General features: G+C 58.4%; 2 protein-coding genes across 3 annotated transcripts; one reads left to right on the top strand and one right to left on the bottom strand.

Annotated features, from left to right (window-relative positions):
* On the top strand, positions 1-14,352 carry INPPL1 (inositol polyphosphate phosphatase like 1). Of its 2 annotated transcripts, XM_047070674.1 has the most exons (28): positions 1-409; positions 3,223-3,286; positions 3,368-3,518; positions 3,752-3,872; positions 4,125-4,265; positions 4,508-4,601; positions 4,709-4,798; positions 4,981-5,079; positions 5,193-5,343; positions 5,431-5,537; positions 5,835-5,937; positions 6,022-6,218; positions 6,538-6,655; positions 7,494-7,590; positions 7,879-8,017; positions 8,138-8,237; positions 8,338-8,426; positions 8,725-8,806; positions 8,931-9,020; positions 9,574-9,687; positions 9,826-9,914; positions 10,391-10,478; positions 10,578-10,733; positions 10,977-11,055; positions 11,148-11,288; positions 12,381-13,053; positions 13,300-13,433; positions 13,538-14,352. In XM_047070674.1, exons 1-28 carry the CDS (start codon positions 213-215, stop codon positions 13,626-13,628), a joined length of 3,795 nt encoding a protein of 1,264 aa, XP_046926630.1. In that variant the 5' UTR covers positions 1-212; the 3' UTR covers positions 13,629-14,352. The 2 variants fall into 2 exon arrangements, with proteins under 2 accessions (XP_046926630.1, XP_046926631.1); XM_047070675.1 differs by lacking the exon at positions 13,300-13,433.
* Positions 14,353-14,997: 645 nt separating this feature from the next.
* On the bottom strand, positions 14,998-18,933 carry PHOX2A (paired like homeobox 2A). Its single transcript, XM_047070677.1, has 3 exons — positions 18,717-18,933; positions 16,360-16,547; positions 14,998-15,447 (listed from the first exon to the last, which is right to left on the bottom strand). Exons 1-3 carry the CDS (start codon positions 18,931-18,933, stop codon positions 14,998-15,000), a joined length of 855 nt encoding a protein of 284 aa, XP_046926633.1.
* Positions 18,934-19,853: the final 920 nt, after the last annotated feature.

Raw genomic sequence — 19,853 nt, 5'->3', positions numbered from 1 at the left:
TTGAGGCCGGCGCTGCAGGCGGCGGCGGCGGCGGCGGCGCGGCGAACAAGGCGGCCTGCGCGGCAGAGCGCGGAGCCCCAGACATCCAGCCCGGTCCGGTCCGCGGATCCTCAGGGCCCGGGCCCGGGCCCGCCCCCAGCCTCAGCCCCGAGCGTCCCGGGGCGGATGGCGCGGGGCGGTGGGCGCGGGAGGCGCTGAGCCCTCCACGCGCCATGGCTTCGGCTTGCGGGGCGCCGGGCCCGGGGGGTGCGGGGCCCGGGGGCGCGCTGGGCAGCCCGGCCCCCGCCTGGTACCACCGCGACCTGAGCCGAGCTGCCGCCGAGGAGCTGCTGGCCCGGGCAGGCCGCGATGGCAGCTTCCTGGTCCGAGACAGCGAGAGCGTGGCGGGAGCTTTCGCGCTCTGTGTCCTGTGAGTGGGCTGGGGCTCCTGGCGGGCGGGGGCACGGCCCAGGTTCCTTGCCTGTGCGCGGAGGGCCTGGGACAGTGGGACGTCTGCGCCCTCCACAGTGGGAGCTTTGGCTTTAAGCCGGGACTGAGGAAGGATGCAGGGGGCACTTCCTTCCTGCTGTGTCTGGGGACACTTTCTGGGGCAGGGAGGGCAGAGTATGTGGGGTCCTGTTAAACAGGGTGGCTGTAATAGGGAAAAATGCAGGGAGTCTCTGGCAGACCCCCTCAGGCACCCTCCAGGCAGGAGGGGCGGGAGGGAGTGAGGATGTGTGGATGTGTGTTCCGGTGTTATATGCAGTTCTGTTTATACAGGGATTGGGTGTTAAGAGCTGTAGGCATAGAGGGAGTTGGGGCCAGAGAGACTGATGGATATGTGAGGATGCCCAGCAGCTTCCTGTGCTGCCAGGACTGAAATTGGGACCTGCCTGGCGGTAGATGTCTGGGGCTGGTGGAGCAGAGTGGTGTTGAGAAAAGGGGATGTGAGGCTATATGGGGCCGTGTCATTATTTCATGAATCAATGGGCGCGTTCATGTGCCCTGGCTCTGGGCCCCAGTCCTGGGCATCCTGGCTGCCCTAGCCCTGAGCTATGGGTGCTGAATGTGGAGCCAGACTTGGCAGCTCCCCGAACGGATCTCATCCTGTGCCTGTACCCATCAGCTGTATGTGGCAGTGGTGCTGGGTGCGTTTGGTATGTTTGGAGCCTTCTCCCTGAGCTGTCTCCTGCGCCCTGTGGTCTGATACTAGGTGGGCTCCTGTGGGCCTTGTTAGGATCTGGTAATATTCCTCAGCCTCGTGAACCCTCCCAAACCCCTGTCGTTCTGTCCCTTACCCCTGTGTTCTCCTCACTTCTTTGGGGGTACATGGGCATAGGCCAGTGGTTCTCTGTTGGGGATGATTTTACCCCTCAGGGACACTTGGCGATGTTTGGAGACATTTTTGGTCGTCACAAGTGGGATATAGTGCTACTGGCATCTAGTGGGTAAAAGCCAGTGATGCCACCACACATCCTAAAATGCACAGGATAGTCCCTCACAACAAAGAACTATGCAGTCCAAAATTTTAGTAGTGTTGGCGTTGAGAAACCCCGGCCTGGGCAGTGGACCGGAAGACGAAGAGGAAGGGGTCCCCTAAATCTCAGCTTATGCACCAAGTCTGACGTCCAGTAGGAGAGACTAACAAGGGACAGCTTCCGCAGATAAATATCATGGAGTCCTGCCTCCCAGCCCCCTCTGAGGCATATCCCCTAATTAGAGAGGGGAGGGAGGCAGGTGCTGGGTCAGCTGTTGAGTGGGAGGGGGACAGCTGGGCCTGTGTCTAGGGGAGGAACATTATTGTCCCAGGAGGGGAGAGCCCAGACTCTACTGCCAGGGGAGGAGATGGGTGGAGTGAGGGTCTGTCTGTGTCAGGGGCTTTGGCTTTGCCAGCTGACTCTGGCTCCTCCTTGCATCTCTACAGCCCGGGGATGGGGGGAGGGGTCAGAAATGGGATAGAAGCCTGGGGGTAGGTGATGAGAAACATACTTGCTTACCTGTAGGTGGGTAACATTTCCGGACACACCCCTGCTCCAACAGGCACAGGCAATCTGACCGGCAGGTCAGGATACAAGGCACTGGGCTCTGCCCTGGCTTTAAGTCCCAGCTCTGCCTTTTACTTAAAAGCGAGGCAAATCACTTTTCCTCTTTGAGCCTATTTCCTCTTCTGGAGAATGGGGTTGGTGCTCATATCTGTACCAAAATGTGAGGATTAAATGAGATCACATCTGTGGGGTGTTGAGTACCCAGCCTGTCATGCAGACAGGGCTCAGTTCATGGGATGCTAATGTTATAAATACAGACCCACAGTCCACAAACCAGTGCACAAAGACACCCGCACAGAATGTTGCCCCGTCAGCATCCAGGAGAGTGCCCAAAGGGGGCTTACTTGAGGTGGGGGATGGACTGTGGCCAAGGTGTAGGGTCTCCTCAAACAGGCATTCGGTCCTCTGGTGCCAGTGCCCTCCTCCTGCCCAGCACACACATGGACCCGGCTGGCACCGTTGAGCAAGCCTACCTGAGGTATGGCTGCAAGAGAGAGTCTTTGCCCCCATTGAGTGTGGCCTGTGCTGCCCAGGCCTGGCTCAGCTGTCACCTGCTCAGCTGTTGCTGCCACCTGTCAGTACCCCTCTTGCCCCTCCTCAGTTTGGGGCTCTTACAAGCCTGGGTCTGCCACAGGGGACCCCTTGGGTCATCCCAATTTCCTGGTATCTGGGGAAGGGGGACAGAAGCTGGGATACCCGCATACTCCCTAGCAAAAATGGCCCCTGACACAGCCAGCTCCAGTAGAGACAGACACCAACGTAAACACAGACAGCAGGGACACACGTGTGTTAGCACATTGCCTATGCATGCAAACAGAGGTTACCAAGCTTCTGAGGACTCTTACTCTGGCGGGGGGCCAGAGCTGGTACCACAGCCCGAGGGGCTGTTTAGACAGCTGTGGAGGCCACAAAAGAGCTGCCTGTTGCTTCCCAGGCCCTGTGGTGGGTGTGGAGCCTATGTAGGTCTGGCTGGGGTGGGCGGGGGGTATGCTGCTGGTCGTTCCTGCTCTTATTGGCAACACTAGCAGGCTAGAAGTAGACTGGCCTCATCATTAACCCTGTGTGGACTGAGTAAAGGATTTTAGGAAAACTAACCTGAGTGGGCTGGGGGCTGAGCCTGGTGGCAGGAGGAGAGGGTACCTTGGGGCTTAGACCCCAGCTTGGGGGCGACAGATTCTGACCCCTGCTTTGTCATCAGGTATCAGAAGCATGTGCATACATACAGAATTCTACCTGATGGGGAAGACTTCCTGGCCGTGCAGGTAGGAGCTTGGACCCCGACCCCTGACCTTGATTCCAGCCTGTGACTGGCTGATTTTTCTCCCACCCTTGCTTGCTCGCAGACCTCGCAGGGCGTGCCCGTGCGCCGCTTCCAGACCCTGGGTGAGCTCATCGGCCTGTATGCCCAGCCCAACCAGGGCCTTGTGTGCGCCCTGCTGCTCCCTGTGGAGCGGGAGCGAGAGCCAGACCCACCGGACGACCGTGATGCCTCAGGTGCTGCCTGCTGTGCCATGTGCATATGTCTTCTCTGTCCCTTCCCCAGACACCACCTGCTTCTTCCCATCGCATCTTCTCAACCTGCCTGCCCTAAAGCCCCCTGCCCCTAACCATGATGCCAGAGCCCTTTACCCCACCTCCATGGAAATCTCTGATAGCCACAGCATCCCCCCATACTTCAATGAGAATGGGGAGGCCCAAACAGCTGCCCCACTGACTCCTGTCCACAGATGGGGAGGATGAGAAGCCCCCGCTGCCCCCGCGCTCTGGCTCCACCAGTATTTCTGCCCCCATGGGGCCTGGCAGCCCCCCAGCAGCCCCTGAGACTCCCACAACTCCAGCTGCTGAGAGGTAAGACCGCAACCCCCTACGCCGAACAGGAATTCCCTTTCTCCTCTGAGAACTTGTCCTCATCAAAGGTAGAGAGACCTTCCCAGCCCCCACTCCTCCCCCAGGGACCTTCATCCCATCTCAGCCCCAGAGGTAGACTCCCTGATCCATGGTGCTCCAATTGCTACCACTACTATCTCCTCTAGGGATAGGGTGGCGGTGCTGGGACAGGGTCAGCAGATTCTTCACTGACTTTTTAACCCCTCCCTGAAGTGCTCCCAACGGGCTGAGTACTGTCTCGCACGAGTACCTGAAGGGTAGCTACGGACTGGACCTGGAGGCTGTGCGAGGTGGAGCCAGCAACCTGCCCCATCTTACCCGCACCCTGGCCACCTCCTGCCGGAGGCTGCACAGGTACCTGGGGCACCCAACACCATGCATGCAGCCTCTCCTCTGACCTGTCCTCGCCTGCCCCCTTGCTGCACAAATGCTCTGACCTCTGATCTCTGGCCCTGAACAGGGAGCCAGCTGTTGCCTCCTGACTTGTCCTCACCTGAACCCTCGTATCCTCATCGTAGAGGCTGAAGCTGCACACTCAGCCCCCCTTCCCCATACTTGGGTCGGGGTAGGGAGTTCTGACCTACTGTCTCCCCTAGTGAGGTGGACAAGGTCCTGTCGGGCCTGGAGATCCTGTCCAAGGTGTTTGACCAGCAGAGCTCTCCCATGGTGACCCGCCTTTTGCAGCAGCAGGTGGGATTGTGAGGAGACCTGTGGGGAAGGGGTTCATGTTCCGGGTTGGGTGGGGGACCTCCTGCGCAGTGGCCGCATGTTACAAACCTTATTCTTTCTCTGTGCAGAATCCACCACAGACTGGGGAGCAGGAACTAGAGAGCCTGGTGCTGAAGCTGTCCGTGTTAAAGGATTTTCTGTCAGGCATCCAGAAAAAGGTAGCCTTAACCCTGACCTCTGACCTGACCTAGCAGTCTCTGAGTATTTGCGTTGGCCTAACTGATCTCAACCCTGAATCTACAGTTTAGCATTGACCCCACATCAACTGTGTCCCCCCTGGCCCCAGCTTTCAGCATGTCCCCTGACCTTGCCCGCCCTTCCCTGCCCTTTCCCACTCTAGGCCCTGAAGGCCCTGCAGGACATGAGCTCCACAGCCCCGCCGGCGCCGCTGCAGCCATCCATACGTAAGGCCAAGACCATCCCCGTGCAGGCCTTTGAGGTACACGGAGGGGTGACAGGTGGGGCCTCATGGGCCAAAGAGCAGCTGGAGATGAAGGGGGTGTCACCTGCCCCGAGGTCTTTTCAGCAGCCTACACACCTCCTGACCTGCAGGTGAAGCTGGATGTGACCCTGGGTGACCTGACCAAGATTGGGAAGTCACAGAAGTTCACGCTGAGCGTGGATGTGGAGGGTGGGCGGCTGGTGCTGCTGCGGAGACAGCGGGACTCACAGGAGGACTGGACGACCTTCACACACGACCGCAGTGAGCCAGGGCACAACCTGGGGTGGTGGGCAGGGTGGCCTCCAGGCCTTGGTGCACAGGCCAGTGTAACCATCCTCCATCCCCTAGTCCGCCAGCTGATTAAGTCCCAGCGTGTCCAGAACAAGCTGGGAGTTGTGTTTGAGAAGGAGAAGGATCGGACGCAGCGCAAGGACTTCATCTTTGTCAGTGCCCGGGTGAGTGGCATATTGGGCTAGGCCCTGGGGGCTGCAGGGGTCCCCTGTGGGATGGGAAGAGAGGGAACACGTGATGTAGGCCGGTCATCCCTCTTGGCAGGAGTGGGTCTGACAGGGTAGAGAGTATGTGTACTGAAAATGGGTGGCCTGAGGGCAGAGTCAAATGGTCATTCAGTGAGCGTTTATTGAGCACCTGTTGTCTGCTTGAGTAGTGGATATGCAGTGGACTCACAGGCATGACCTCATGGGACCTACCACCTACCAGGGACCTCCCCTAACTAGTTGCTGTCCCCCCAGAAGCGGGAGGCCTTCTGCCAGCTGCTGCAGCTCATGAAGAACAAGCACTCGAAGCAAGATGAGCCCGACATGATCTCTGTCTTCATAGGCACCTGGAATATGGGTCAGGCCCAGGTTGGGGCTGGGATGGGAGAGAGGAATAGCCCCAGGTCAAGGGCCTGACCACCCCCATCCCCTTCGCCTCCAGGAAGTGTACCACCTCCGAAAAACGTGACATCTTGGTTCACATCGAAGGGTCTAGGGAAAACCCTAGATGAAGTCACAGTGACCATACCCCATGACATCTATGTCTTTGGGACCCAGGAGAACTCAGTGGGCGACCGCGAGTGGCTGGACCTACTACGCGGGGGCCTCAAGGAGCTCACAGATCTGGATTACCGCCCGGTGAGGGGGTCATCTTGTCCAGTCCCCCTCCTCACACACCACCCCAAACTATCCTGCTTCACCTCATGGGTGACCCTGGGGAGTACAACTTGACTGGCTTTTTCCCTTGGTCCCTGGGCATATCCTTTAGGAGGTCTAACCCGAGTCCTTCATGCTATGGGAACGTGCTGTTTCTCTCTGGCACCTCAGGAAAAAGGGGTAGTGGAGACCTTCCTATCCTATGACTGACGGAACAGTCTGTAGTGTAGGTGGGGGTGGGAGGGGAATGCGGACAGTGGCCCCGGTCCAGGGCCGGAGTGACCCCAAACCCTCTACCCAGATTGCCATGCAGTCACTGTGGAACATCAAGGTGGCTGTGCTGGTCAAGCCAGAGCATGAGAACCGAATCAGCCACGTCAGTACATCCAGCGTGAAGACTGGCATCGCCAACACCCTGGGTGAGCAGGGTGGGCAGGGTCCCTCTGTCCATGCCTCCTGCTTCCTCTCCAGCTCACAGTCTCCTCCTTTTGGTTGCTCCCAGCTTTCTTATATAGAGAGCCCTCCCCCCATTTTTTTTAAAGTGTGTTTATTTTGAGAGAGACAGCAGGAGGGAAGGGGGCAGGGCAGAGAGAGAACCCCAAGCAGGCTCTGTGCTGTCAGCATGGAGCCTGATGTGGGGCTCAAACTCATGAAGTGTGAGATCATGACCTGAGCTGAAATCAAGAGTCAGAGGCTCAACCCACTGAGCCACCCGGCACCCCTATAGAGAGCCCTTTGTAAAGCATATTCATATTCTAAATCTCTTCCAGCACCACTAGGAAGGCAGGGCCAGGATAATAGAGGTATTTATCCCTCTATTTCATAGATGATAAAACTCAAAAAGACCCAAAAAACACTCAGGCCCAGAGTCGCTGAGTGACCTGTCCAAGGTCACACGACTAGTACGTGGAGGAGCTGGCAGAGTGCCCAGGTCTCTTGGTTTGTGGTCCAGTGGTCCCTCAGCATAGATTCTGCTCAGAATCTGCAAGTCCTTTCAGCGTCACCTTTGGGATCCCCTGTGATCTCCAGGGGCCTTGTTCACACATGCAGAGAAACTCGAGCCATCCAGATGGACCGCGTGTGATCTGTGTGGCACCTCCAGGGAAGGAGGGGATGTGTTCAGGGGCCTGCCTGCCTCATAAGCCTCTGCGGGGGGGAGTTGGGAGAACCTTCCCACTGCTGCTTTGAGGGGCAGAGGGGAGACTTGGGAGCCCTCTAGATGTGACACAGGCCTTCTTTTCTTGCTTGCCCTGACAGGAAACAAGGGGGCTGTGGGTGTCTCCTTCATGTTTAATGGCACCTCATTTGGCTTTGTGAATTGCCACCTTACCTCGGGAAATGAGAAAACTGCCCGGTGAGGGGGGCACCTCCCCAAGTCTTTACCCTCATTCCCTATTCACCTGAGACCTATTCCCTTTCCCATATCCCAGTCCATGACCCATCTACCTCCCTGTCCCCAGAGAGCCCCTTCTCCCTTGTCCAAACCCGAGACTGCTGTCTGTTCCTGACCTTGATCTTGTTCCCAGCTATATCCTCTGTCCCCAGGCACCCTGAGCCCTACCCCGTACCTGACCCCAGAGACTTACCTTTCTGCCAGTCCCTGGCTCGTGACCCTGGAGGCCTCCCCCCACCCCCACCATAGGCGGAACCAGAACTACCTGGACATCCTGCGGCTGCTCTCACTAGGTGACCGACAGCTCAGTGCCTTTGACATCTCTCTGCGTTTCACTCACCTCTTCTGGTTTGGGGACCTCAACTACCGCCTGGACATGGATATCCAGGTACAAACAGGGCCAGTGGTGACTGCTAGGGGAGCTGGGCTGGGGGGCCAGTTGGGATCCTACCTCTGACTCTGGCTGTGGCTCAAGAGGGAGTTTTCAGTCTTTGTGTCCTCACCACAGGAGATCCTGAACTACATCAGCAGGAAGGAGTTTGAGCCCCTGCTCAGAGTGGACCAGCTCAACTTGGAGCGTGAGAAACACAAGGTCTTTCTTCGATTCAGTGAGTGTGGGCCTGTCAGGAGGTCTCTAAGGGATGGGGCCTTTACGATACTTCTGGGTCTTCAGGACCCTGATCCATACTTGTTCCCTGCCTTTCCTAGGTGAGGAGGAGATCTCCTTCCCACCCACCTACCGCTATGAGCGGGGTTCCCGGGACACATATGCCTGGCACAAGCAGAAGCCAACTGGGGTGAGTGAAGGGAACGAGGCAGGTTTGGGGGCGGAGTGCTTGGGAGACTCCCCTGGCCTGCAGTGAATCAAGGGTACATGTCTGGTCAAGGGTCTGGGCAGTTACTATTCCAGCTTCTGTGGTTCCTCTGAGGCCTTAGGGGTGATCCTGAGTGTTACAAGGACCCAAGAAGGGAGGTAGGCATGGGGGCCTGGTGTGGTGGGAGTATAGGGCCTCATCAGCTCTGCAGCTCTGGGTGGGGCTCATGCTGAGCAAACCCAGCTATTGAACCTGACCATGCTGCCATCTCCTGTCCCAGGTCCGGACCAATGTGCCTTCATGGTGTGACCGGATTCTCTGGAAATCCTACCCTGAGACCCACATCATCTGCAATTCCTATGGTCAGAGTTTCCTGGACAGGGTGATGGGCAGTCCTGGGTGGTCACTATCCTGACACTGCCCTAGCTTTGGGAAGTGGGAACGGAGAATAAAGAGCTTGCCCCTGAGCTCCTATTCCTATCCCAGGTTGCACTGATGACATCGTCACCAGCGACCACTCCCCTGTGTTTGGGACATTTGAGGTTGGAGTTACCTCTCAGTTCATCTCTAAGAAAGGTGACTATTCTGGATGTGCTTGTGGGTGGATAGGCACCAGTGGTGGCCTGGGGATGTGCATAGGTTTGAATATATCTGTGTGTGTGTTTGGGTGTATACACGAACATGCGGTAATGTTTCTGAACATGTGCTGTGTGAGGGTGTCTGTGCCTGGGGCATCATGAGAAGTACATGTCCATGAGTGTGTGTATGTGTGTGAGTGTAAACGTGCATGTGTATCTGGATTTGCCTGGAACCACATGTGTACCGCTGAGTGTGCCTGGTTGTGTGGGGGATTGTTGGCAGGCCATCCCTGCAGCCATTCTCATCCTCCAGCCCTTTCTTAGATGGTCTCCCATCCTTGGGTTGTCTGTTTGCCCTGGTCCGTGGTCTGGGCTTTGGGCTTTCCCCATTGGTTGCTGGGGATTGGGGAGGCCCCTCCTGGCCTTCCTTCCTGGGGCCTCCCTTACTGCTCTGCCATGATCCCTGATTTCTTTCCAGGGCTCAGTCTCTGTCCTGTTCCTCCTGTCACCCTCTCAGTCCTCCTGACTGCCTTCTTCCCTTTACCCCTCAGGTCTCTCAAAGACTTCAGACCAGGCCTACATTGAGTTTGAGAGCATTGAGGCCATTGTGAAGACAGCCAGCCGCACCAAGTTCTTCATTGAATTCTATTCCACCTGCCTGGAGGGTCAGAGGGGGGCCCCGGGCTGGGTGTGGCCTGAGAGGGATGGGGAGCCAGAGGTGCCCAGACAGTCAGCCCCCTTAGATAGGGGGAAGGGAAGCCAGGAGGTGGCACTCAGTCGGGTATTCCCCACCCTCACCCCAGAGTACAAGAAGAGCTTTGAGAATGATGCCCAGAGCAGTGACAACATCAACTTCCTCAAGGTGCAGTGGTCTTCACGCCAGCTGCCCACGGTGAGGCTTTTGTCAGGGCCTGGGCTTGTAGGTGAGGGCACAGGGAGAGGTGCAGTGGAGCATGTCCATGTATGTGCGTGCACATGGGTGTGCGTGCACATGTGTGTGCGTGCATGCGTGTGTATGTGCATGTGTGTGGTGGGGGCTGGGCATGAATGAGGATGAGGGCATTTGCTTTATTTGAGGGGTGTGGGACCAAGTTATAGGTTCATTTATTTGTTCACAAAAACTTTTCGAGTTTTTGCTAAATGTCAGGTCCTGTGTTAGCCATTGAGGATGCAGAAAATTAATTACGATGCTGTTAAATGTTATGAAGGGCCCATATGGGGCTGTGTCCTCTGTCTTAAGGATTTGGGATTTTTCCCTAGTAGATGAGTGGGAGTGAGCATGGACGAGCCTAAGGGTAGGGATGAGTGGTGTCGGGTAGGAGGGGATGGTTGGGGCTTTGTTCCTCACTGGGTCTCTCTGCTCCTTAGCTCAAGCCAATTCTGGCTGACATCGAGTACCTGCAGGACCAGCACCTCCTGCTCACGGTCAAATCCATGGATGGCTATGAATCCTATGGTGAGGGGTGAGGGGTGAGGGGTGCCAAGGGGCACAGAAAGCCAAACAGAGACCTAGAAAGGTTTGGCAATCTGCTGGTCTACCCCATCTGCCCTTCAGGGGAGTGTGTGGTTGCACTCAAGTCCATGATTGGCAGCACAGCACAGCAGTTCCTGACCTTCCTGTCCCACCGTGGCGAGGAGACAGGCAACATCCGTGGCTCCATGAAGGTGCGGGTGCCCACAGAGCGCCTGGGCACCCGTGAGCGACTCTACGGTGGGGGCTCCACTGGGAGGGATATGGGGCATGAGATGGGGTGGTGTGGGCAGGTGTAGGAAAGGAGAACCGGGGGTGTGGGGAGAGCATGTTAGAATCCCTGGAATATTTGGAAGTTCTGCAGCCATGGTTGGGAGTGGGCCTGCCCTGAGGAGTAGCTGGAAAGAGGCTGGTAGGCCCAGTGGGTATCTAGGGTCCAGGACCCCAGGTCCTCTCTGAGTCTCTTTTCTCTTCCTCCCCCAGAGTGGATCAGCATTGATAAGGACGAGGCAGGAGCAAAGAGCAAAGCCCCCTCTGTGTCTCGAGGCAGTCAGGATCCCAGGTGAGCTGGGGTTGTGCTGGGTGTCCCGTGAAGGGGTACCCGGGGGCTTTGGGTACCCTCTACCGCATCTCCTCCCTATACACCCCTGGCAGGTCAGGGAACCGCAAGCCAGCCCCCGCAGAGGCCTCCTGCCCACTGTCCAGGTTATTTGAAGAACCAGAGAAACCACCACCAACTGGGAGGCCCCCAGCCCCACCTCGAGCCGCTCCCCGGGAGGAGCCCTTGACCTCCAGGTGAGAGAAGGAACCTGTTATCCCCCCACTTTAACTATTGCTATGTTTGGTTCTCACGGCCAGCCTGGGGATCATTTGCTGCTTGAGTGTTCTGATGCCCCATGGCTGGGAGTGCCGGGGCTCTACACCTGTGGCCACTCTGGCCAGCCAGTCCCCTCTTTGGCGTGGCTCTCTGAATCCAAAGGAGCACAATGAGCCTTTCCTCCCCATTCTGCCTTAAAAAATAGAATTAGAAGTGGTTTTTGCAATAGTTCCTTCCATGTAAACAGATTTAGCTTGAGCTTTCTGTTTGGCTTCAGTCTGGGATTTCCCTCGGTGCATACTATGGGACCACAGTCCTACAAGGTGCCCTATTGGAAATGGGTTTGGGAAACGGTTCTTGCTAGATTCTTTTCTTAGATAGTCCAGTGCACACTAGTGTTCGCAAAAGCTCTGAGCATGTGGACAGGAAGGAAACTGTTTTTCAACTCTGTTGAATATAGTTTCCCAAACTTAATGTGCTAGGAAACTTCTTTTCCACACAGTAACTATTAATACCCTGGGGAACTAGTATTCTGTGGCTCATACTCTTGGAAAGTGAGGCTTACTTTCTAATTATATCCAACTGTCGACTGAACTTCAATAAAAGCTGTTAGGTACGTTTTGGTGCTTTTTCACTCATCTTCACCTGTTATCAGTCGCCTTGGTTTTATCCTCAGGCTTGAGTAAAACTAACCTGAATCCCTGGGTAAGATTCCTCAGTAGATTGGCCTCAGATGCCTCCAGAGGCTTTCAAACTCTGGCTGATCATTCCCGTTAAAGGCCTTCATTGCCCTGACTTCTGGCACCTGTTTTCACTGATTTACGCTCTGAGAATTTTAGCAAGTAAGGCTAGGAAGTTTAGGGATTATCTGTTCAACTGCCATGTCTACTCAATTTTAGAGATGAAGACCAGAGGGCCAGAGAGGGAAAGCAATGTGCTCAAGGTCTCATGCAATTCTAGGACCAGGGACCCTTATCTCCTGACTCCCAGTCCAGTTCTCCTTCCACTGCACCCATTGCCTTCACTTTGGTCTCTGGGTCCTGACTTAATTATCCTGCTCCCACATGCAGGTTGAAGGCAGAGGGGGCTCCAGAGCCGGAAGGGGTGGCGGCCCCCCCACCCAAGAACAGCTTCAATAACCCTGCCTACTACGTCCTTGAAGGGGTCCCACACCAGCTGCTGCCTCCGGAGCCACCCTCGCCTGCCAGGACCCCTGTCCCACCTGCCACCAAGAACAAAGTGGCCATCACAGTGCCTGCTCCACAGCTTGGGCGCCACCGGCCCCCCCGTGTGGGAGAGGGGAGCTCATCAGATGAGGAGTCTGGGGGCACACTGCCCCCTCCAGACTTTCCACCACCACCACTGCCAGACTCGGCCATCTTCCTGCCCCCCAGCCTGGACCCTTTGACAGGGCCAGTGGTCAGGGGCCGCAGTGGGGGTGAGGCCCGTGGCCCACCACCTCCCAAGGCCCATCCAAGACCCCCACTACCCCCAGGCCCCTCACCTACCAGCACTTTCCTGGGGGAGGTAGCCAGTGGGGACGATCGTTCCTGCTCAGTGCTGCAGATGGCCAAGACGCTGAGTGAGGTGGACTATGCTCCTGCTGGGCCTGGCCGCTCAGTGCTTCTGCCAGGCCCCCTGGAGCTGCAGCCACCCCGAGGACTTCCCTCAGACTATGGTCGGCCTCTCAGCTTCCCTCCACCTCGCATCAGAGAGAGCATCCAGGAGGACCTGGCAGAGGAGGTGTGTGGACGAGGGGTGGCTGTCTGTGTGTACCTGAGGTGGTATCTTCTTCACCATTCAGCACTCAGTAGTGTCCCCTCTGCCCTGAGCTGGGCACTGGAGAGTTTGGGGGAGGGGAGGGGAATACTTGAATCAGCCCTAGTTCTTGCCTCCTTCCCGAGAGCACGTGGTAGAAAGTGGCTGTCTGCAGGTGCTTCTCTGTGTGGGTACCCTCAGTGCTCCCCCTGACGTGCCCTATTCCCTCAGGCTCCGTGCCCGCAGGGCGGGCGGGCCAGCGGGCTGGGCGAGGCGGGCATGGGCGCCTGGCTGCGGGCCATCGGTTTGGAGCGCTATGAGGAGGGCCTGGTGCACAATGGCTGGGACGACCTGGAGTTTCTCAGGTGGGGGCGGGGCTGGAGGCGGATGGGTGGGTCTGACCCCTGGGGCGGAGCTACGGGCCCTCAAGACCACTTCGCGGATCTCCCAGCCTATCTTACCCCTACAGCGACATCACCGAGGAGGACCTGGAGGAGGCCGGGGTGCAGGACCCGGCTCACAAGCGCCTCCTTCTGGACACCCTGCAGCTCAGCAAGTGATAGCGGTGGCACTGCGAATCTGCGAACTCAGCGCCCCTCCCCGCCCCTATTAAGGCCCAGCCTTAGCCCCAAAGTTGAAAATTATGAGGGGTGGGGCAGTACCTCTCTGCCTATTTATTGGGGATCTGCGTTCCCCACTGCCCAATCATGTTGGAATGCCCTAATTAGGACATCCTGCCCTTCACCTTTTACAGCAGAGTCAGTTGCCGTAATTACCAAGGACTTTGGTTATTCTGGTGCTGACCTCCCTTTCTGGACCCCTACTCCCAGTCCCAGGGGTGCCTGTAGGGTCCATTTGGGTACGTCTGGGCCCCCACTTCACCGCGGTTTCTGCTGCCCTCTATCTGGCCTTGAACCACAGTGGGGGGTTCTCAGCTAGGACCTCTCCCAACCCCAACTCTGGGGGTGTCCGTCCGGAAATGAAGGAATAGCCCAAGGACCGGGCTGGGGTTTATTTAAGCTTTTCTGCGTGGGTTTAGGGAGGGCAGGCACTTTAATATTATTGGGGCCGGTTGGGGGTGGGGAGAAGAATCTTGGGCCATAAAGTGCTAGTTTGCTTAGTTCTGTCTCCTGGTCTATACCACCATGGGGTGCGGATGCGTGGCAGCAGTGGGTTCCTCGCTGGTTGCAAGGGGGACCGTCTCTTGCAGGCAGCCTAGCCCCATCCTGAGTACTCAGAAGGGTTGCCAGCGTGATGTCTTCAATAAATTAAGTTTTATTTGGATTGAGCAAAACTCACCTCAATAAATTACAAGTTTTTCAAAGGAAAAGAACAACAACAACCAAAAAAAAAAAAAAAAAATCAGGAAAGAGGTAGCCCCTCTGTCCCGATGCCCTGGCAGCCAGCCCCTCTGCTCTGAACCGGCCTAACCTCTGCGCCAGACCGGCTGGGAATGGGAGGGGACAAATTGGCAGTGGGACCCTTCAGGCGGCTCATTATCCCAACGACGACCAGAACGGGTGGGGTCAGTGTGGGTTGGCCCAGGGGCTAGGGCAGCAGGCTGGTGGCTAAGTGACCCAGCCAGCTGCAGAGCTAGGCTGTTACTGAACTTGAGGACCCTCACGTTCCAGCGCTGTTATTTCATCCCAGTTCCAAAGAAAACCAAGCTGGAAGTGGGGAGGGGAGGGGAGGGGGGGCGGCCCCAGTGAAAAGTACCCCGCTCTGCTGGGTAGGGTAGGTGAGGAGGAGAGTGTCTCTGACTTGATCTCTCTCCAAAGCTGGGGAGGGCACACCTACGGGTCAGACATGGTAGGGGTAGGGACGGATGGGCACTTCAGGCGGGCGCCCGAATGGGGAGGGACTCTGTCAGGTCCTGGAGGGGCAAGGACGTCTCTGGGGGGCAGGCCCGGAGCCTCCAGAGTCCGGCGGCTAGAAGAGATTGGTCTTCAGGGCCGGCCCAGGCTTCCGGTGGAAGGAGGACAGAACCCCCGAGAAGGGCCCCGGCCCGGGTTCCGCCGGCTGCCAGGCCTTAAGCAGCTCCGCCGCGCCCGCGCCCGGCCCGCCGCCCCCGCCGCCCGCCACGCCGGCCCACAAGGGGCCCTTGAGCGGCTGTGGCCCGGGGCCAGGGCCGGGCCCGGAGCCCAGGGCGGCAGGCAGCGGGCTGGGGCTCAGACGCGGGCTGGCCAGGCCGGGGGCGGGCGGCGGCGGCAGCGACGCGGTGCTGTCGGGCGTAGGGCTGCACGTGGACTCCTTGGAGTCGTCGTCCTCGGACGAGCAGCGCGCCTCGCCCTTTTTGGCGCCCGCCGCGCCCGCCGCACCCTTGGCGCTGGCGGCACGCTCCTGTTTGCGGAACTTGGCCCGGCGGTTCTGGAACCAGACCTGCGGGCACAGGGGCCGGTCAGGCCGAGGCCACAAGGCGCGGGTGAGCCCTCAGTCCAGAAGGGACCGGATCAGGATTATTGCCAGCTTTCTGAGCGTTGGCCCCTCGGCCCTCCACTTGACCCGTTGCCCTCCTCACCTCTCTGTTCACCTCTTCTCCTCCACTTGCCCTTTCCTTCCAGGTCTTCCCCCTTGGGATCTGCTCACCCGCGGACCCAGTGTTCTTGGTCTCGGGGACTCCGCCTTCGCTCCCCTCATCACCCAAAGCCCTGCCCCGAAGTCCTTCCTACACGAAGCTCCAGGAATTTCCACCTGCGGTGTCCAACGGCGGTTGAGAACGGGTTGGGGCACAGGGGAAACCTTTTTTCAGGGTCTCCAGTAAGGGCGGACCAGCTCAACCTCTGTACTGGATTTCTGAGATAGACAACAGAATCTACCCTGGCCTGGCTCTCCTGGGCCCTGTGCCTGCCCAGAGCCCGGGATTTCCCGGCTCGGGGATTTCACAGCTGCAGACCTGGGGAGGGGACGTGGAGGCGCTCACTGGCTTTCCCGTATTCATCCGCCTCACTTGGCATTGAAGCCTCCCCGGGCTCCCGCTCTACCCACTCGGCCTCCTTCCAGGATTCCGCACGCCTGTCCCTGCTAGGGAGACTGAGGGGGAAATCTGGGGGGCTGAACACGTCAGATCTCCCTAGGGCCTCAGGTCTGCCGAGTCCTGGCCCCCTCGCCTACCGCAGCTGCCCATCCTCTCCTTCCCAACCACCCCCAGACCGCGCCCTAGCTCCTGGTCCCAGCTCTCCGCCCCCAGGCTGCACCTGCCTGCCACTCTGTCCCGTGGCCCCCAGGTGTCGGGCACTGACTTCCCACCCCCTGACACGCGCACACTCCCGTTTACACACGCAAAACACGCACCTGCACGCGAGCCTCCGTGAGGTCGATCTTGAGCGCCAGCTCCTCGCGCGTGTAAATGTCGGGGTAGTGAGTTTCTGCGAAGACGCGCTCCAGCTCTTTGAGCTGCGCGCTCGTGAACGTGGTGCGGATGCGCCGCTGCTTGCGCTTCTCGTGCAGGCCCGACGGCTCCGGGAAGAACTTGTAGGGCACTAGGGGTGTGTGCAGGAAGGGGGAGCAAAGAGGGTGAAGGTGTGAGGGGCAGAGCTCAGCCGGCTGTGTCCTGCCCCTGAGATCGCTCGCCGTCCCTGCCCCTTCCCTGGCCCCTCGGCTTCCTCCTTTCAGTCTCCAATTGAGCGTCTTCCCTACCGTTCAGTGGAGCTGGCAGGAATGAAGGCGGACAGGGCGCAGGTAGACATGGGGCCCAAGAGCAGAGGAAAAGGAACCGGGATCTGATCCTCAGGAAAGACCGCTGACCTGTCCTCACCCACCGCCTTGTTCCCTAACCTCCCTCCAGTCCACTTGCCCCTCCGACCTCCGCTTGGGTGTTTCTGCCTTGGTCAGTCTGCCCGTTTGGTTTCAGGCTGTGCCATGTCCACCTTAACCTTGGCTGTCACGTCTTATCAGTATCGTGAGTCTTCCCAGTACCAGTTCTGGACCTGGCTGGGCGACTGAGACTCCCTGGCCTGGGTCTACTTTCAGCCCTGCCTGTGTACTTTCTGCCATGTAGGGACTTGGCCCCCTCTACCCTGCCATTTCTCTTCTCCTAGGCTTCATTTTCTCAGCCCCCTCTCATGCCTCATTTTCCTCCAGATGTTGGTCCCCCTCTCCTCTTCCTCATCTCTCTCCATCCGCATCTCTCTTCAGCTTTCCCCTTCTGAACCATTCTTCTCTTTGTGGCCATTGAGAAGAGTCCGTATTTCTCCCCACCCAGGTTCCTTCACCTTCTTCTTGCCCTTCTCATTCCTCCCAGGCACCTCTGTGTCCCAACTCCCCCACAGCCAGCCCTACCCCCCTCCCTCATTCTCTTCCCATCCTTGTCTCCCATTTACCCCATCCCAATCCCCATTGCCCCACAGCCAGTGTTGCTGACACTGTCTCCTCATCCCTGTCTCCAAGCCCTGTTTAGGTGTCCATATCCTTTAGGGGTCCCTAATATCCTTCATCTTTGTCCTATGTCCCTAGTTCTCTATCTCCCCCCTAATCCTTGTCTCTAACACCCCATTCCTATCCCATCTTCCTCATCTCTGTTGCCAGTCTTCCTTGGTTCCCATCTCCCATAATTCCTGTCCCCATCACCTAGTTCTTATCTCTATCTCCCCAGCCCTGGGTCCCCATTTCTCCCATGGTCCCCAATCTTCCCATTTTTGCTCACACTTCTCTGTATCTGTCCTCATCTCCCCATCTCAGAACTCCATCTCTCTGGGGCCCATATCCCCATTTCCTGACTGTATCTCCCTAATCCCCATCCTCATCTGGCCCAGACTACCCAATCCCCCCATCCTTGTTCCAGTGTTTGCCTCCATCTTGCTGGTTTTCATTACTCCAAATCTAGGTTCCTATCGCACCATCCCTCCCCACCCTTCAGGCCCCAATCTTCTACTTGGGTCCCAGTGGTGTTCCCAGGAAGGAAGGAGATAAGGACATTGGGTGGGGCAGCTTGGACTCTAACCATGAGATGGAGATGGCTGAGAGGCTCCATGAGGTTGAGGGTTCAGATGGGGACTTGAATCAAGAGGCTTGGAAGTGGTGGGGGCTGCCTCTGGGTTCTGCAGGACTCTAGCTGGGAGAGGCCCCAGGGAGAACGAAAGTGGCTTAACTCTTTTCTTCCGGCAACAGAACGGGATTCAGTGGTGCAAGAGGGTCAGGGCACAGGCAGGATGGGTTCAAAACCAAGCAGGAGGGGCTTGATGATGCTGGGGCTCTAGGAAGGTTTCCATGTGGGCAGCTCAGCTGCTGCAGGAGCCCTTGCTGGGGGTCAGACATGAAGTGGGGTGGGGATAAGGATGGGATCTGATTGGATTGAGCCGGGAGCATCTTCTAAGGATACGGGGATGGAGAGGTTTGGTGGTAAGTCTTTGCAGGTGGGGACAAGTGGACCTAGTGAGGGGTCTGGGGCTGCACCAGGGATCTATGTCCCTGACCTAAAGAGCACAGGATAGGGATCTGGCAGTGAGAAAGAGGAAGGGGAAGGATGAGAGGGTGGGGCTCAACTCTGTCTAGGGGAACCCCATCTTACAGGGAGGCTGGGGTTCCCGCGGGGTGTTGGAGGACAAGGATGGTGGCAGCTGTGGGGGACAGTCGCAGTCACCTGCCACATAGACCAGGGGCTGGGGTTTCCGCAGGATTTGGAGGGAGGGTTGGGCCGGGGCTGGGCTCACCTGCCGAGTAGGGCGCGGGCTGGTGGTCGCGTAGAGCGCCAAGCGCGCAGTTGGAAGAGCCGAGCGCGGGGCAGGGCGGACCAGCCGCAGGGAAGGCGGGTCGCAGGGGGCTGTACTGGAAGCCGCCGGGCTGGCTGCAGGCGCCGAAATCGCCGTAGGCGGACGCCTCCATGGCCGCCACGCACGAGTCGTACGAATTGAGGTAGGAGTAGTCCATCGGCCCGGGGGTCGGGGTCGGGGGCCGGACCGGGCCGGGTCGGGTTGGGGTTGGGGTCCGGGTCCCGGGCCGGGTGGGGGTCGGGATAAGGGTTCGAGCGCCTGGCGCCGAGGACCCGAGGCCGGCTCTGAACGCCCGCGAGTCCGCCCGCCCCGTCGCGGCCACCCTCCGCCCGGGTGCAATGCAAGTGCAGCCAGACCGGGCCCGCGCGCCTTTTAACGCTCAGGACCCCGCGGAGGGGGCGGGGCGGGGCGAGCTCTGTGGGGCGGGGCCTGGGCCTCCCAGGCCCCACCCCCAGCCACACCAGACCCCCACCCCAAAGGGTCCCCGCCACCCTCCTTGGGCTCCCGAGGTGCAGGGAGGGGTGGCGCGGGGACCGATCCCTAGAGTCCCCATCGGGCCCCAATCTGGACCAGACCTTCGCTCGCTACGCATAGTGCCAGGCTGGAGGGTCCCAACCCCTTTCCTCGGCCTCCCCACCTGCGGCCCAGCAGAAGGGAGGGGAAATAGGCCTGGCGGCGCTCATGTGAAGAAGTTAATTTAATTCGTCCCGATAACCGAGTTATTCTGATCCAGCCCCTCGGCCCCGCCCCCAGCGAGGTCCCCATCCCGGCGGGGACCACGGAGGCAGCCCAGGAGGGGGATGGAGACACGGACAAGGAAGAGACGGAGCCTGGAATAGGGACGTGGATGAAGAGAGGACCCAGGGAGAGAAAGGGACAGAAACGTGATGGAGAAAGGGACAAGAGCGATACAAGTACACAGATGGAGACAAGGATGAGACATGGACCAGAGAGAGATTGGAGATGGGGCCAAGGAGGTGCACAGGGGCAGAGATGGAGACAGAGCTGAAGTGCATACAAGAGAAAAGCAGGGATGGAGATGTGGATGAGGCAGAAACAGAACAGACAAAGATAAGA

The sequence above is a fragment of the Lynx rufus genome, unplaced genomic scaffold, assembly GCF_022079265.1.
Source record: "Lynx rufus isolate CCGP_SWC_20201006 ecotype Redwood Valley unplaced genomic scaffold, mLynRuf1.p SCAF_9, whole genome shotgun sequence".
In the NCBI taxonomy this organism is placed as follows: domain Eukaryota; kingdom Metazoa; phylum Chordata; class Mammalia; order Carnivora; family Felidae; genus Lynx; species Lynx rufus.
Note: the sequence above shows the minus strand (reverse complement) of the source record. Positions and strands in the feature narration are given on the sequence as shown.